The 14,355-nt window shown below is 42.3% G+C and overlaps 1 protein-coding gene across 1 annotated transcript in view; it reads right to left on the minus strand.

Moving 5' to 3' along the window:
- The window catches only part of ARG2 (arginase 2), a 29,409-nt gene extending 26,429 nt beyond the window's left edge, over window positions 1–2,980 (minus strand). Inside the window, exons 1-2 of the mRNA XM_041758259.1 lie at window positions 2,770–2,980; window positions 1,861–1,933 (exon numbers count right to left, since the gene is read on the minus strand). Of these exons, the coding sequence (XP_041614193.1) occupies window positions 1,861–1,933; window positions 2,770–2,880 (184 nt within the window). The 5' untranslated portion in view covers window positions 2,881–2,980. The remainder of the gene's footprint in view (window positions 1–1,860; window positions 1,934–2,769) is intronic.
- Between the last annotated feature and the right edge of the window lie 11,375 nt (window positions 2,981–14,355).

A 14,355-nucleotide genomic window follows, 5' to 3' on the forward strand; every position in this document is an offset into this window, starting at 1 on the left:
TTGAAATTTGACCCATGCTGCTTATTTGGAAGTGCCTAGTACTTTAGTACTGTTTCACAATAGAGCAATTGAAACTTCTCTTGGTACTTTTTTCTCCAACATATTTTTGGAGATTAGCCAAAACCACATGCCGCAAATCTGCTGAGTGCCACAATCTTATTAATATGCAATGAGATTCTATTTTGGGCTGCTGGTGATACTGGCCTACCAGTGAGCTACAGGGTAAGGATATAAATTCTAAAACTACAAATATCTGAAAAAATTAAAGAGAAGACCAAATAAACTGCAGCTTCCCCATCACTTTAGGTTGAGAGTTTATAGAGGAGGTATTTGAGGGAGTAGTATTTAAGGGAGAAAGGGTTGGAGTGGAAAAATACCGCGAGCTAGGACAGGAAAGGTCTACAAAGCATGAGTAAGGGAAGCTGCCACAAATGTGTCCCTCCCCCTCATTCAGCAGCCTCAGCTGAATCTTATAAATGTGTCCTGTATAAGAGGCTGAAATTGAGCACCGAGCAGGCAATTCAAGCAAGGCCAGGCCCAGTTCATCAGATGGACTGCAGAGCTTTATCCAGTATTAAGAAATAGTGATTACCAGAGATTGTTGTCTGCCGATGTAAAATGATGCCTTTTAAAAAGGCTGAATGCATACCGCTGACTTAAAGGGACAGTGTCCTCAATTATAAGCAGGAACAGAAACTTCTTCCCATTAGGTAACTGATGACACAATAAAACTAAATTTTCATTTATCTTTCATCTCTGGTGGTGAATCTGGAGAGTTATTAAAATGATTAAGAGACCCTACTGTAATTATTTAACAGAGAAAAGTTTTAAGTATTCAACCATAGACACCATACCTAGATGTAGCCAGAGGTATAAGACGTATACCTCACTCAAGGTGGCTTTGGTGACTTCATTATTCCTGAGTTTTAGGAGGAAATGATCCACCTCTGGAATGGACTCAGTGATCAGCAGAGGAGATTTCAAAGCAAGAGTGGGGAGGGAATTTGTAATTCACCTACATTCCCCATTGCTATCTCCAGGACCTACAGCTCCCTGCCTTTTGCACTTACACCTTCAGAAAAGATCTGTGAATTGTCCTAATATGAATGGAGGAAATGGCTTTAAACACCAGCTAGAAACATTAAGGTTAAATAAATAACCTGAATCAATAACAGTTGGAATTTGGTGCCCTCTTACCAAAAGAAGGGTTCTCTATTACCATATGCATGGCATTTATCTTTGGGTCAGGTTCTGTAGGTTTAGACAAGAATGAAACTTTACTGCAGTTCACCGGGGCGCTTGTGAAAATGCACACGTCTAAGTCTCACCACAGAGCCAATAAACCAGACTATTTCATGGAGGAGCCTAGGAACCTGTTTTTAACAAGTAATCCAAGTGATTTTCATAATCAGAGAAGTTTGAGAAACTGATCTAAGGCTCTGACTACAGTAATATAGAGTTATTCATCCTAAGGAGGAAAGGAAGGATATGAACAGAGGAAACTAGCTAGACTGATGAATCAGAAGCACTTCCTGACTGAGTTCAGAGAGCTAGAATTTGAGAGAGAAAGGCTGATGGAGCAGTTAGAGTTGGAGCTAGCTAGCATTCTTCACACTGCTTTGCAGTCACTAAGCTTGCTCCAGCTGCCGCCTCACTCCACCTCCTTGCCTTCCACAGTTACTCTATAGGCGACAAGACTTTGCCTGAAGACTCTCAGATTTTAAACAGCATATGGAATCCAAAGGAGGATGAGAGGCTTCCCAAGTTCAAACAGATAGTGTGCAGTCCCTGGATAGGAGATGAGACTCTGAACTGGTCTGTAAATGGCTATCACAGACATCTGAAAATCCAACCACTTACCCAAATTGGAGAGTCTTTTCATCAAGCCAGCTTCTCTTATAGCAGCAGGACCATATTCCACACCCTTTCTTTTCTGTCACATAAATTACACGGTTAGATGTGAGGGAAGAGGGTTAAAAACAAGACCACTTTATTTCACAAAAATACAGAAACCTGCTATTCTGTACCTAGTTCCCAAACAGATCCTTCTAGAAACCTGTGACAGCAAGCATCAGCCTTTCCTTTTATTATTTTCACCTGAGGTCGGTTCATTTCAAACACTCGCAGGAAGAAAGCCCGAAAAACAACAATTACTGGGATCAAACCAACCTCCAAGCCCGTGGCTGTGGGATGCACAAATGGAAGCCGAGACAGGGGGAGGGGCTGAGCCAGGTCTGGACCTAGAGAGCCCGGGCTCCCCGCGCAGGGAGCTCTGCGCGGCTGCAGGTTGCATCCATTGAAGAGAACAAAACAGCCGCTCCCATGCTCCCGCCGCTGCAGACGGCAGCGCCGACTTCCCCGCCGATGCAGGGTTTCTAAGAATGGACCCCGAAGCCTTCAATCTTCGGTCGCTCTCTGTGACCTCTTGTCTCTCGACTTTGCACCAGGCACTCGGGCTGGCTGCTCCCCCTCCAGCCCCTCCCTGAGATCCCGTCCCCCCTGCTCCCCCAGCACCCCAGGCGGGACCCACCACCTCCTCCCTCCTCCGGGGGAGGCCGCAGAACCCCACCAGCCCGCGGCCGCCCGCCCGCCGCGCGAGCACGATGCCCTCCTCCTCCTTCCACACCTACCAGGGAAAACCCCACGTGCTCTCCCGGGGCCCAAGTGTGGGAACTCACCACCTCACCCCCCTCTCCGTTCCTCCCCGCCCGTCACCCCACCCCCGCTTCCCCCAGGTTCTACCCCACCGTGCCAGGTCCAGGTCCCCACCTGTCCCTGCGAGAACGGGGCCCCGATCACAGCCACCGAGTGAACGGACTTCTTCAGGACGGAGTGCACCCGCGTCCGCAGGAGACGCGAGAGGCTGCTTCCCAGCGACATGACCGGCAGCGCGGGAGCGAGCAGAGCAAGGAGGAGCGGCTCGGTGCGGCCCGCCGCCTTCGAGGAACGCAGCCGCCCGGCGCCTCGCTCACCTACCCCGGCGCCCGCGGCTCCGCCCCGCCCTGTGACGTCACCGCCAGGCCCCGCCCCCGCCCCGCAGGCCCCCGGCACACCTTCCCGCAGACCCCGCCCACCGCTCCTGGCGTGGACACGCCCTCGTGACGTCACCCCGCCCCGGCCCGGGCGCTCCCTCCGCGGACGAGCCCTGCAGCCGACGCCGCGAGGACAGTGTCCGCGTCTGGCCAATAAGGGCCGGGTCGCCGACAGGTGTGTCCGGTCGCGGGGAGCGAGCCGCGCAGGTGAAGTTAGCGCATCCGGCGGAACGCGGGAGCCAGCGCGCAGCCCTGCAGATCGCGACTCTCCTCCTCCAGGTGCACGCCCGGCGGACGCCAACCCTAGGGGCTGCCCGCTGGGTCTGCGCCGCTGGGAGCCCCTTCAGTGCCTGCCGCGGCGAAGCCCCGTCCGCCTGCTCTATTCCATCAAAACTGTGGGTGCAAAGAACACGCTTATCCATCTTTGGGCGTTGAAGGCTAGGAGATCAAACAAGAGCTCTCCGGGCTGGGCGTGTTAGGGTCTTAGGAAACAATCACCTTCCAGGTGTTTTCACTTCTTTACCTGAATAACGGGAGCACTGGTTACTAAAAAGCAAACTTAGCAACATATCTGGGCTATTCTTAAAATTTGGGGAGATTGAAGAGCTGATAGTAACTACTTAAAGTTTTTATAATAATATTTTGATAATGATAATTAAATCTCCAAGAACGTTTAGCCCTCTAACAATTCCATAAATCTGGGGGCAGCTTGGGTGGCTCGGCGGTTTAGCGCCACCTTCAGCCCAAGGCGTGGTCCTGGGGATCTGGGATCGAGTCCCACATCGGGCCTGCTTCTCCCTCTGCCTGTGTCTCTGTTTCTCATGAATAAGTAAAATCTAAAAAACAAGCAAAAAATCCATAAATCTGGGACTATTTTAAAGAGGAGGAAACAAGATGAGAGAATATAACTTTCCCAAAGTCACATAGCCTGTAAGTGACAGAGTTGTGTGTCTCCAGACTCCCAAGTTCTTATCCATGGTGGGCTTGCAGGAATTTGGACGTTAGTCGTACCAAGACACATTTACATAAACAACAGAAAATTATCTCACCTGATGCCAACTTACATGCTGCTCTCCAGAATAGTTCAGAGGTCTCCATGGCAACATCACAACTCCAAGGAGCTTTAGTATCCTAAGGCAGTTTATTTTTAGAGGATAAATTTTATACCTGTCTCCCCCTGCTGGTTTAACAAAGACATGTCCTGAAGCTTTAGCAAAATAAGAATATTACTGTAAGGCAGTAGTTCTAAAAGTGTGGTCCTCCCGCTAGCACCATCAGCCTTTGCATACTTGTCAAATGGAAGTCACTGACTCAGTAACTCTGAGAGCGGAGCACCAGCAACCTAAATTTTTTTTTTTTTAAATTTATGATAGTCACACACACACAGAGAGAGAGAGAGGCAGAGACACAGGCAGAGGGAGAGGCAGGCTCCATGCACCGGGAGCCCGACGTGGGCAGGGTCTCCAGGATCGCACCCTGGGCCAAAGGCAGGCGCTAAACCGCTGAGCCACCCAGGGATCCCAGCAACCTAAATTTTAACAATGTCTCCAGGGTCAGAGCTGTAGGGAGTGGTACGGGTGTGGCCAGGGATTCACGGTCACTGATACTGTCACACTTGTTCAGATCCTTGGGATTAACTTGGTACCTTTTTCCTATCACCACATCCAATTTTTTCCCCTTGACTGTTTTCTGACATTGATTCAGGCTCTCCTGGACTACTGCAAAACCTGTTTCTTAAAAAAAAAACAAAAAACAAAAAACAAAAAAAAAACCTGTTTCTTAAGCACCTACTGTGGGTCACCAGACTGACCTTTCTAAAGTACTATATTAATCTTGCATGCATTTCAGTGGCTTTCCATTACCTATAGTTTAGTTAGAAATGAATTACCAGCTCATTATTAGGGTCCAAGAAGGGGACAGTAGATTGTTATATTACTATTATCCTTTAAAATTCTAATTATTATTACATTTATATGTGGGAGATATTTTAGAATTCATTATTAAAACCCTGAAAAACAAGTGGTCTGCTTTTGTTTTCAAAATAGGCATTTATGGAATGTCTGGGTGGCTCAGCAGTTGAGCAGCTGCCTTTGACTCAGGGCGTGGTCCTGGGGTGTGGGATTGAGTCCTGCATTGGGCTCCTTGTGGGGAGCCTGCTTCTCCCTCTGCCTGTGTCTCTGCCTCTCACTCTCTCTCTCTCTCTCTCTCTCTCTCTCTCATGAATAAATAAAATCTTTTTTTAAAAAGTCATTTATTTTCTTTTTTAAAGTCATTTATTTTCAAAATAAGTTATTAAAGATAATATTCTAAAGTTATAAAAGTCATAGAAGAATGAGTTTAATTTTTAGAAATTTACTTTAAAATTTATGTTCTGGGGCACCTGGATGGCTCAGCGGTTGTCTGCCTTTCGCTCAGGTGGTGATCCCGGGGTTCCAGGATTGAGTCCCACGTCGGGCTCCCTGCGAGGAGCCTGCTTCTCCCTCTGCATATATCTCTGTCTCTCTGTCTCTCATGAATAAATAAAATCTTTTATAAATAAAATCTTTTATAAATAAAACTTATGTTCTGCTATAGCATAAGTCTAGACCCTTCCTCAGATCCAAAACAAGTTGTTTTGCATCTCTTCTTCCTTTATTGAAGGACCTAGATATTCAACCTCTTTAATTCAGTGGCTGCCAACACACACTCTATCCTTGATAGGTTGCTGGCAGTGTATATGTACTTGGGGAGTGGGGTGGAGGAGCCAACAGAGTAGGTAAGACTTGATGATGGTGTTTGGCAATTTCTATGGTGCATATGCCCCCAAGCACCATTGTGATGTCACTGATCATGGAGCTGGGAAAAGGTGCTCATCATATAGTATTTCCATCATATAGATATGATCAATATAAACAACCTCAAATAATAGCAAGATATGGTAAAATAATTAGGCAATGACAAGTTTTGAATGTATATTATCTTTGTTTTTAATACAATTTACTTGTAAGTGTATATAATTTTATTTCTAATAATGACAGTATTTAACAACTGGCTCAAAATACTCTTGAAAATTTATTTTTTTTAAAGATTTTATTTATTCATAAGACACAGAGAGGGGCAGAGACACAGGCAGAGGGAGAAACAGGCTCTATGGAGGAAGCCTGACCCGGGACTCGATCCTGGGTCTCCAGGATCACACCCTCAGCGGAAGGCAGCGCTAAACCGCTGAGCCACCAGGCTGCCCTACTCTTAAAAATTTAATGATAGGGTCTTGCAGGTAGCAAGCATACCTCCAGTATGTCACCAGCATACCACTGTTTACTGAAAATCCGAGGGAACTCAGAAAAGACTAAACTAGAAATTCTCAAGGGCCAGGATCATAACTCCTTCTGCTCATCATTTTATCCCTTACTGAATACAGTGCTTGGTACAAAACAGGAGCTTGGCAAGTAATAAACCTTCCAGATTTTTATGAAATCCTTACTCATGAGCCTTGATCTATGGCTCTGATGTAGGATGGAAGTCTCCAAAGATTTCTTTCTGGACTTCTGCATTTACATCCTAAAGAACTGAGCTCACCAACCACACCTTTAGACTCTAAAATTTGTAGTCTCTCTTTTATTTAAAAAATTTATTTGTTCATTTATTGCCAATACTTACTGAGCAGTTAGTGTGTGCAAAGCACTGTTCTATGTGCTGTTCATAGAGATGAAGACAGATGGTCGCTCATCGCTCCCAGTGCTTACACTCTAGTGGGGAAAACAGTCAAGTAATTAAATAATTTCAGATAGTAGTAAATGCTATGGAGAAAATAAAGCAGGGATATGGGACATGAGGTGCTGTTTTAGAAAGGAGTACCAGGAAGACCTCTCCAAACTAACCTTTGAGACAGAAACCTGAATGATGAGAAAGAGCTGGTCATAACAAGTTCTGGGAGTAGAGCCTTCTAGGGTTACAGGGACAGCAAGACCCAAAGCCATAAAGTTGAAATATGCTTGTGGGTCAGAAGAACAAGAATGCCTGTGTAACCTAAAAAATGTGTAGCCCAAAGGGGGTTTAGTTAATTGAATCAGATTGTTAGGCTGTGGGGACAGATCTCAAGAGGCAGAATTGAAGAGCATGAACTTTAGAGGAAGATTTTTTTTTTTTAAACAAAGGCAGAGGGTTAAATGTTCTGAATCTGTGCTAAGGAGTTGGGAAAATTCAGTCTCTTCTTTCTTGTTTTGCTTTTCTATCCCAGGTCTGGGAGAATTAACATAATAACCCTAGGATACTGTTAAGGTAAGGAAGCAGAGGATGAGTTCTATAGAACTCTGCATATATCTCTGTCTCTGCCTGTGTCTCTGCCTCTCACTCTCTCTCTCTCTCTCTCTCTCTCTCATGAATAAATAAAATCTTTTTTTTAAAAGTCATTTATTTTCTTTTTTAAAGTCATTTATTTTCAAAATAAGTTATTAAAGATAATATTCTAAAGTTATAAAAGTCATAGAAGAATGAGTTTAATTTTTAGAAATTTACTTTAAAATTTATGTTCTGGGGCACCTGGATGGCTCAGCGGTTGTCTGCCTTTATCCTTTAAAATTCTAATTATTTTCTAATTATTCTAATTATTAATAGTCTGTTTAGCATGCGGTAGAGACTCCTGGTTTCAGTAGGAAGGCTGGATAGAGGGGAATAAAGGAAGGGAATAACTGTAAGGGACTCATTTCATTGCCTGCCCAACCCACAGTCTGGTCTGGAGGCAGCCACCTGAGCCCCTTACATACTCACCACCCCCAACACCACCACAAACAGAAGGATTTTCATTATGAGCCTTGATCAGTGATAGGGATGTGAAAGCAGAAATATGGTTGCCATCAACGTATAAATGAAACTTAGGTATGAAACCTCTTTCAGCATCAGTGGAGGCTGAGGCTACAAGGATGTCTGAACACTTCTTTGCTGAGGCTCCAAGCTGAAAACGAGTCTTAAGCCCTCTGTACCTGAATGTTGTATTTGGGACGTTTTATAACCAAACTGACATGAATTCTCTCCTTGGTGAGTCACAGATAGAGACTACACTAGGTGGAGTTGTCACACAAAGGAAACTTTATTTGCAACAAAATAAGGAGATCATGGGGAATGACTTCCAAACTGGGAACTCCCAAGTCGGGATGAGTGGTTTCTTTGATTTGGGGTTAGGATGAATATTCAGAAAGTGGAGCTTTGTCATTGGGCCTAAGATTGCACAGGTATTCTGTGTTGTTAATCAAACTGGTGCTCCTCCGTGGGCAGAGACTTTAACGTTATAATGAGGTAGAGGTAACTGTCAGACACTCCGTGGTCCATCTGCTCTGGTGTGAGTCAGTGGTCAGTCTCAAACTGGTGGGTCTGTGGAGCTCTTCCTGTTGTTTGCCTCTAAAAGATAAAGTTAACATTCTTGTGGTTCCCATGAAAAAGGTGGGTGTCAAGAAGAAGGAGGAGGTGGATAAGGAAAAGTGGAGGAAGAGGAAGAAGATGATGAAGAGGAAGAGGAAGAAGAGAAAGAGGAAGGAGAAGAAGAGGAAGAAGAAGGAAAAGTGGAGGAAGAAGAGGAAGAAGATGATGAAGAGGAAGAGGAAGAAGAGAAAGGAAGGAGAAGAAGAGGAAGAAGAAGGAAAAGTGGAGGAAGAAGAGGAAGAAGAAGGGTGTTTGTAGGGGTCTTGCTGGTGACAGTTTAACCTCTTAACCCTATGGGGGTGCAGTTTCATTTTCTCCCCTCTCCCTATCTCTTTTCCTTCACTTAATTTCTTCTCATTGTTCAGGTTTCAGTGTCAAAGTCCCTTCTCTGAAGAAGTCTTTCCAGACCTCCAAAGTTGAGTTAGACATAATCATAGAATTTGCTAAGGTTAATGAATACTATATGCTAGATACCCACTCACACTTCACAATTGTTATTTAATCCCCACCACAAGGCACTGAGATAGGCAAACTATCATCTCCATTTCATATATGGGAAGCAAGGCTTGCAAAGGCTAACAAATTTACCAGAGTTCACACAGTAATTGGCCAAAAGCAGCATCCCAAACTGAGACAGATCAAGGGTATTAAATACCCCTGCATGGTTTACTTAATCCTCTGAATTATAATTGTATATTTAAAGGACTATCTCTTTCTCCTTGAGAGCAGCTCCTTTGAGAGCAGGAATGGTGTCTTACCTACTCACTGTCATTTCACATGGTGCCTAACACGAGAAGTGTTCGATAAATTTTTATTCAATGACTAGATATTAAATGGCATATGAAAGTGTTTTTTAAAAAAGATTTACTTATTTGAGAGAGAGTGCTCACATATGGGGGGAAGGACAGAGGAAGAGAATCTTCAAGCAGACTCCCTGCTGAGTGCAGAGCAGGGGTCCATGAAGGCTCTATTTCATGACCCTGAGATCATTACCTGAATGGAAAGCAAGAGTCTGAGCCACTCAGGTGCCCCTGACAGTGCCTTTTAAAATAAATCATACCTCTTTATGTTATGAAAGTTCTGATGATGGAATTACCACTCTTATATGGCCCAAAGAAGATTTTGTGGAATTAGCATTTGAATTGAGCCTTAAGGATTTTCCAGGAGGAATCTGTAGGGTGTTTAGGGAATGGTGAAAATACCTGTCAGCTAACAGGCATGAACTTGAGTGATGGATGTAGAGGGAGAGAGTCAATAAATATTTGAGAGCCCATTTGTCAGACAATGTTCTATGAGCTAGTGATAGAGTGATAAGTTGAGTCCAACTGTCTCCTGGGGAGAGAGCACCTATAGGTACTATTATGTGTGAAAAACAAAACAAGGTAATGTGGTAGAGGTATGTATGAGAACTGCATTAACTCGTGCAGTCAGGGGAATGAGAGACAGATGCTGAAAGTACTGTGCAGGTGCAGTAAATAGTACTTAGCTATAGATTAGGGAGGTAACCAGAAAAGGCAGACATGTAAAACCTAAATGAAATGGAAAATTATGGTACTGGAGTAATAATTCTGAAGGATTAATAACCATCAAAGTAGTATGGAAAATACTTGAAACAGAAAATACCTGATCAGCACCCAAAGAAATAAATAATAAAGCAAGAAACATAAGGAGAGCCTCCTGAATATACAGCTGGCACGGTACTCCATCCTTCACCCCACCGAGGGAGTTTCCTGATTGGGAAAGACAGTCATAAAAAGTGTGAACTCAGCTGCCCAGTAGCTTCAAAAAGCCCAACAGAACTTCTCACACTTTTTTAAAAAAAGATTTTATTTATTTATTCATGAGCGACACAGACAGAGGGAGAAGCAGGCTCCTTGCAGGGAGCCCCATGTGGGACTCAATCTTGGGACTCCAAGATCATACTCTGGGCCAAAGGCAAGGGCTAAACCGCTAAGCCACCCAGGCTGCCCAACTTCTCACACTTTTAAGTATGAAGTCTTAATCCCCCTTGTTTTAGATGTTGGTTATAGCTTTATCTCTGGCTAACCAGTAACTCAATACTGAACAGCTCTCCTTTTTCCAGTTAATACATCTATTGTCAGGTAATTTCCAGGTAATTCACGTTCAACCCTGTGAAGCTGAGAGGAAAAGATTTCCTCTCAATAGTTTTCAACCCTGGCAGCTGTTAAAAATAATCTAGGCAGCTTCCAAAAAAAGCTCTTGTTCATAACCTCCCTGCTCCCTACCCATTCTTAGTCAATTACCAATTATTACCAACTAACCAAGTTTTGTTTTGTTTTGTTTTGTTTTTAAGATTTTATTTATTTATTCATGAGAGACACACAAAGAGAGGCAGAGACATAGGCTGAGGGAGAATCAGGCTCACCTCAGGGAACCCAATGCGGGACTCCATCCCAGACCTCTAGGATCACACCCTGAGCCAAAGGCAGACGCTCAACCACTGAGCCACTCAGGTTCCCCCTCAAGTAACCAAGTTCTTAAGAACTCTTCAGATGTTCCTAAGAGGTCAGGGTAGAGAATCCAGAATTACGTGTTATATCTTTCAAGTTTTCAGTGTGTCTCAAGTTTTAATGTACAAGCAAATAACCTGAAGATCTTGTTAAAACTCAGATTCTGATGCTGTAGGTCTGGGGTGAGACCCAAGAATCTGCATTTCGAATGAGCTCCTAAGTGATGCCAATGCTGCTGGTCTTCCTACCACACTTTGAATAGCAAGGTTTTTTTCAACCAAGGTCTGTTCACCTTTCAAATTTTCAGAAACATTTTTACCTAAGGGTAACTTATTACCAAGGCCTCACAGTTGTGGCTTAATCAAAATCACTTAAGTTGTGGCTACTGGCCACGTGAAATTGAGCTGAGTGTAATGATCTAATTGAACCTGTTTGTCAAACCTATGTCCAATAAGCTAGATCACTGTTTTAATTTGTTTTAAACAAGTGGTTTATTCCACTTAAAAAGCTTTTAGTGTACAACAGCATAAGGTATCTTGATATTACAAGGGGAGAGAAACCTTCTATATAAAAGCCAGGTGTGTTCCTTGACTTAAATCGAAAGTATTAAGCTTTGGGACTCCTGGGTGGCTCAGCGGTTGAGCATCTGCCTTTGGCCCAGCGCATGATTCTGGGATCCAGGATCAAGTCCCACATCTGGCTCCCTGCAGGGAGCCTGCTTCTCCCTCTGCCTATGTCTCTGACTCTCTGTGTCTCACATGAGTAAATAAATACAATCTTTAAAAAAAAAAGAAAATATTAAGCTTTACATCCTAGAATGCTACAAGATGGGGATATGACTCTATGAAAAATAAAACAAATTCTACTTTCTGCTATGACTGTTTTAATAGGTTTCTTTCTATTTCTATGTGTCTATTTTCCTTTCTTTCCTACTTGTCTATTTTTTCCACTGAAATAATTCTTCCTTATTTGAAATAATTACTACCCATTTTCACCAGAAAGGAAAACAACAGCGTAATACTAAATAAATAATAGTAGGTTAACATGATGGAATACTATGTAACTATTTTAAATGGTATTTTTTTAAAAATTTTTATTTATTTATGATAGTCACAGAGAGAGAGAGAGAGAGAGGCAGAGACATAGGCAGAGGGAGAAGCAGGCTCCATGCACCGGGAGCCTGATGTGGGATTCGATCCCGGGTCTCCAGGATCGCGCCCTGGGCCAAAGGCAAGCGCCAAACCACTGCGCCACCCAGGGATCCCTTAAATGGTATTTATTTTAAAAATCTGTAGAAATATGGAAAATGTTTGGCACACCTGGGTGGCCTAGTCGCTTAAAGCACTAGACTCTAGGTTTCTGCTCAGGTCATGATCTCAGGGTCATAGAACCCTTGTTGAGTTCTCCATTCAGTGTGGAGTTTGTTTGTCCCTCTCCCTCTGCTCCTCCTCCTACTCGCTCTCTCTCTCAAATAAATAATTAATAATAAAAATCCTTTAAAAAAACGAAATATGGAAAATGTTTGCCAAACATTAATTTTTAATTACTGTTGAATTACTTAAACAAGGAGGCCATTAGAGTATTTCTAATAGTTTAGCTGCCCACATAAGCAAACCAAAACCTAAGCCTGTAAATGTCACAAGATTAAGAAATCTAAATCTAAGCACAACCAATCATAGTCAACAAAGCTTTCCCAAATCAGGCAATCTTAAATTGTAGGCAATCACATAATTTCCTTGTTTTCCTTCCATCTCTTCTCTATAAAAGTCTTTCCCCTACCTCCCAAAAGGTGGAGAGTTCTTAACTACTTCTGGTTTGGCATTGCCCTATTCAAATAGATTTTTGCTCAAACTTAAAAAAAAAAAAAATTTTTAACATGGGTCTTAAACTCACAACCCTGAGATTAAGACCTGAGCTAAGACTCATGCTTCACTAACTGAGGTATCCAAGGGCTCCAAACTTAACATGCTTAATATATCTTAGTTTAGATTTTATTTTTATTTTTAAAAAAAATTTTTAAGATTTGTTTTTATTTATTTATGATAGACATAGAGAGAGAGAGAGGCAGAGACACAGGCAGAGGAATAAGCAGTCTCCATGCCAGGAGCCCGACAAGGGACTCCATCCCGGGACTCCAGGATCGCGCTCTGGGCCAAAGGCAGGTGTGAAACCGCTGAGCTACCCAGGGATCCCCTTAGTTTAGATTTTTAAAAAATTTTTTTTTAGTTTTGATTTGAATTTTACAAAATGGTGCATACACTATGACTGCAATAATTTTTAAAAGTGTAATAACCAAAAGATGGGATGAGAGAGTGACATGTAACACTGAAAGGTTTTTAGGATTGTCTGTAATATTTTTCTCTCATTCAGAAGTTTTCTTTATTACATCATCTTCAATAAAAACATTAAAACAAGAGGACTTAAATGCTTGGGAAGTGAAGATTTATTTGTTTAGGTGGCAGGATTATGGATGTATTTTCTTTTATATAATTTCAGTTTGATTTTGGGAAAATAAAGAACATATTGAAAATGGACAGATAATACAATTTTAAAAATACATGTTACTTACAAGAGTATCAAAAATATTAAACACATAAGTGTACAAATAAGTGTAATGGAGGATGTATAAGACAACCACAATAATTGCTGAGAAAAATTACAGAAGAACTAAATAAATGGAGAAACATACCAGGTCTATGGGCTGGAAGACTCAACATAGTTAAGATGTCAATTCTCCCTAAATTGATTGATAGATTCAATGCAACCCAAGGAGAATTTTTGGTGAAAATACAAAGAACCTAGACCAACCAACACAATCTTGAAGGAAAAGATCGAAATTAAAAGACAACATTATGAGAAATCAGAACCTACTATAAAGCTATAGTAATTGAGACAGGTTGATGTTGACAAAAAGAAAGACAAAATAGAAAAACAGACCATGATAGAGTTTGGAAACAGACTGACACAAATGCAGTCACTTGATTTACAACAAAGGTACCATTGCCATCAGTGGGGAAAGATGGTCTTTTTGACAAATCTATTGGGGAAGAAAAAAGAACCTTGACCCTTACCTCCTATCAAACAAAAATTCATTCAAAATGGATCATAAGCCTAAATGTGAAAGGTAAAACAATAAATCTTTTAGGAAACAAAGGAATAGAATATTTTCATAACTCAAGGCAGGCAAACTGTCTTGAACAGGATCTAAAATAGCATTACCCATAAAAGATTGAAAATTAGACTTCATTAAAATTAAAACCTCTCCTCACCAAAGACACCATTAAGAGTATGAAAAAATATGGCATAGAGTGCATTTTACTGCACAGATGATAACACCTCAATAAAAAATTGTTTTAAATGGACAGAAAAGGAAAATTCCACTTCTAGAAGACAGGTTAGATGTATCTTTCCCAACCCTTCCAACTGAGAACAACTAATCCATGAACATTTTATAA

Source organism: Vulpes lagopus, chromosome 6 (genome assembly GCF_018345385.1).
Source record: "Vulpes lagopus strain Blue_001 chromosome 6, ASM1834538v1, whole genome shotgun sequence".
Classification (NCBI taxonomy): Eukaryota; Metazoa; Chordata; class Mammalia; order Carnivora; family Canidae; genus Vulpes; species Vulpes lagopus.